The sequence below is a fragment of the Zingiber officinale genome, chromosome 6A (genome assembly GCF_018446385.1).
Source record: "Zingiber officinale cultivar Zhangliang chromosome 6A, Zo_v1.1, whole genome shotgun sequence".
NCBI lineage: Eukaryota > Viridiplantae > Streptophyta > Magnoliopsida > Zingiberales > Zingiberaceae > Zingiber > Zingiber officinale.
In genome coordinates this window covers 82168495-82170627 of record NC_055997.1, presented here as the reverse complement: position 1 = coordinate 82170627, position 2133 = coordinate 82168495, and the positions used below count along the sequence as shown (strand labels likewise).

At 46.6% G+C, this 2133-nt stretch overlaps 1 protein-coding gene across 1 annotated transcript; it reads left to right on the top strand.

Moving 5' to 3' along the window:
• The first annotated feature begins 565 nt into the window (after nt 1-565).
• Nucleotides 566-1919, top strand: LOC121994129 (aquaporin TIP1-1-like). The gene is made up of 2 exons (XM_042548280.1): nt 566-918; nt 992-1919. Exons 1-2 carry the CDS (start codon nt 786-788, stop codon nt 1603-1605), a joined length of 747 nt encoding a protein of 248 aa, XP_042404214.1. The 5' UTR covers nt 566-785; the 3' UTR covers nt 1606-1919.
• The last annotated feature ends 214 nt before the right edge of the window (nt 1920-2133 follow it).

Sequence of the window (2133 nt, the reverse complement as noted above, 5' to 3'; positions counted from 1 at the left end):
AGATATCTTATGCTTATAGATCATGTTACTATAAAAGGATCTATGCAGGGTATGCCATCGCTACAGAAATTGTCAACAAAGTAGGAGCTTGTAGGCTTTCATTATATTCTCATTATTCTTCTTATTCAATTCATGTATTCTCAAAAAGATCTTCAAATCCTATATGTACCGGGTCATCCTCAAAAGTATAAGCTTGTTCATTCAAATTGAAATTATAATTAATAGTCTCTCTAGTATTGACCACAACACTACAAGAAATTGAAGGTGTCATATTATTGTACTCATTTATATTTGGAGTAATAGATTTATTTTAATTTTCTATTTGTGAATCTATAGATTGTACGTGAGTAGCTCATCAAAAATGTATTCTTCCCTACATTGATACAATTAGAAATTTACTATATTGGGAACAAAAATACTATTAAGATTTAATATTTAAAAAACACAACAGACAAACAGACAAATAGAGGAAGCCAATAGATCATTAAATATATATATCTTGTTAAAATTTTATTATAAACTTTTTAGGGCTCACGTTGGTGTTAGTTCGAACGCACGTCGCGAACAAAAAATCGAACATGATTTGGATTTTTCTTTCAGCCATGAGAAAAAAGCCGGAGGGTAAAATTGATCTCATACATAATTTAGTAATTTTCAAAATAACATATTACCCATCATCTAATGATGGGGTAAAAAGGCATTGAAAGAATGGGAGGAGTTCTCAGGTCTCAACACCTAATTTTGGAGTCCCAGAAGTCAGTCTGTAAAGAAGTAGAGGAGATAGAATGTCGATCCCTCGAATAGCCATCGGAACACCAGCTGAGGCGACTCGCCCAGAAGCCCTCAAGGCCGCGCTCGCCGAGTTCTTCTCCACCTTCATCTTTGTCTTCGCCAGCTGCGGCTCCTTCATCGCCTTCGGTACGCACCATCTCCCTCATCCTCTTCTGATGCACACCTTCTGTTCGCTCATTTTTCCCACCGGAGGCCGCAGAGAAGCTGACGGGCGGCTCGGTCGCCACCCCGGAGGGCCTCGTCGCCACGTCCCTAGCGCACGCCTTTTCCCTCTCCGCAGCCGTCTCGGCGGCCTCCAACGTCTCCGGCGGCCACGTGAACCCGGCGGTGACATTCGGCGCGTTAATCGGAGGCCACATCACGCTCCCCCGCGCCGCCCTCTACTGGATCGGGCAGCTCCTCGGCTCCGCCGCGGCCTGCGCCGTCCTCGACTACTCCACCGGCAGCCTGGACTCGGCGACCTTCGCCCTCGCCGCCGGCGTGATCGCGAAGCGAGCGCGGGTGCTGGAGGCGGCGCTGACCACCTTTGGTCTAGTGTACACAGTTTACGCCACGTCGGACGCGAAATGGGGCGGCACTGCGCCTCTCGCGGTAGGGTTGTTGATGGGCGCGAACATTCTGGCCGGCAGGGCCTTCGACGGCGCGGCGATGAACCCGGCTCTGGCATTCGGGCCGGCGCTTGTGAGGTGGGCGTGGAAGGACCACTGGGTGCGCTGGGAGGGGCCGCTCATCGGCGGAGGCCTGGCCGGGTTCTTCTACGAGTACTTCTTCACGCCCCACACCTACCAGCCGATCTCCCCTGCCGATTACTGAGGTTCTTGTTCCATTTATAAACCACCGAAAGCTACTGCTCTTCTGTCTTTATTAAGTTAATTAACTCTCACACCGACTCTGCTGATTTGACAACTTGTTTACCCTCAAAATGTGGGGATCTCTTTCTGTCTTTCATGTGTGTCTACAGAGCAACTGCTCTTGAGATAGAGAAGACTAGTTAGAATGCAATTTGTGTCGAACATTGACAATGCTTTTTGGGTCGTCTTTGAACAAGCAGCATTGTTTCTTTCTTTTATGGAGATACGTATCTCAAATTCACAATCTTAGAACGGCTAGATTCTCTTCATTTGAAACATTGTGTCTTCACTTGAACATTTTTAACATGACTTTTCATCCGAACCCGAGTTTCACACACTACTTAGGTAGGATGTCCAGATTGTGATTCCAAGTCAATTATGGCTACTAGGAGTCTTGGAGGCTTGCGAAAAGGTTTCTAGTCCCTGAAACCTCCTCAGTGATCTCTCACCTAACCTTAAAGCTGTCTCTTTGCTTAATACGTGCAAACAA

Bases quoted from the DNA above. Each gene is read 5' to 3' on its own strand.
- LOC121994129 (XM_042548280.1), top strand. From the start codon at position 786: ATGTCGATCCCTCGAATAGCCATCGGAACACCAGCTGAGGCGACTCGC. The intron at 919-991 runs GTACGCACCATC...CGGAGGCCGCAG, and splicing joins CGGCTCCTTCATCGCCTTCG to AGAAGCTGACGGGCGGCTCG.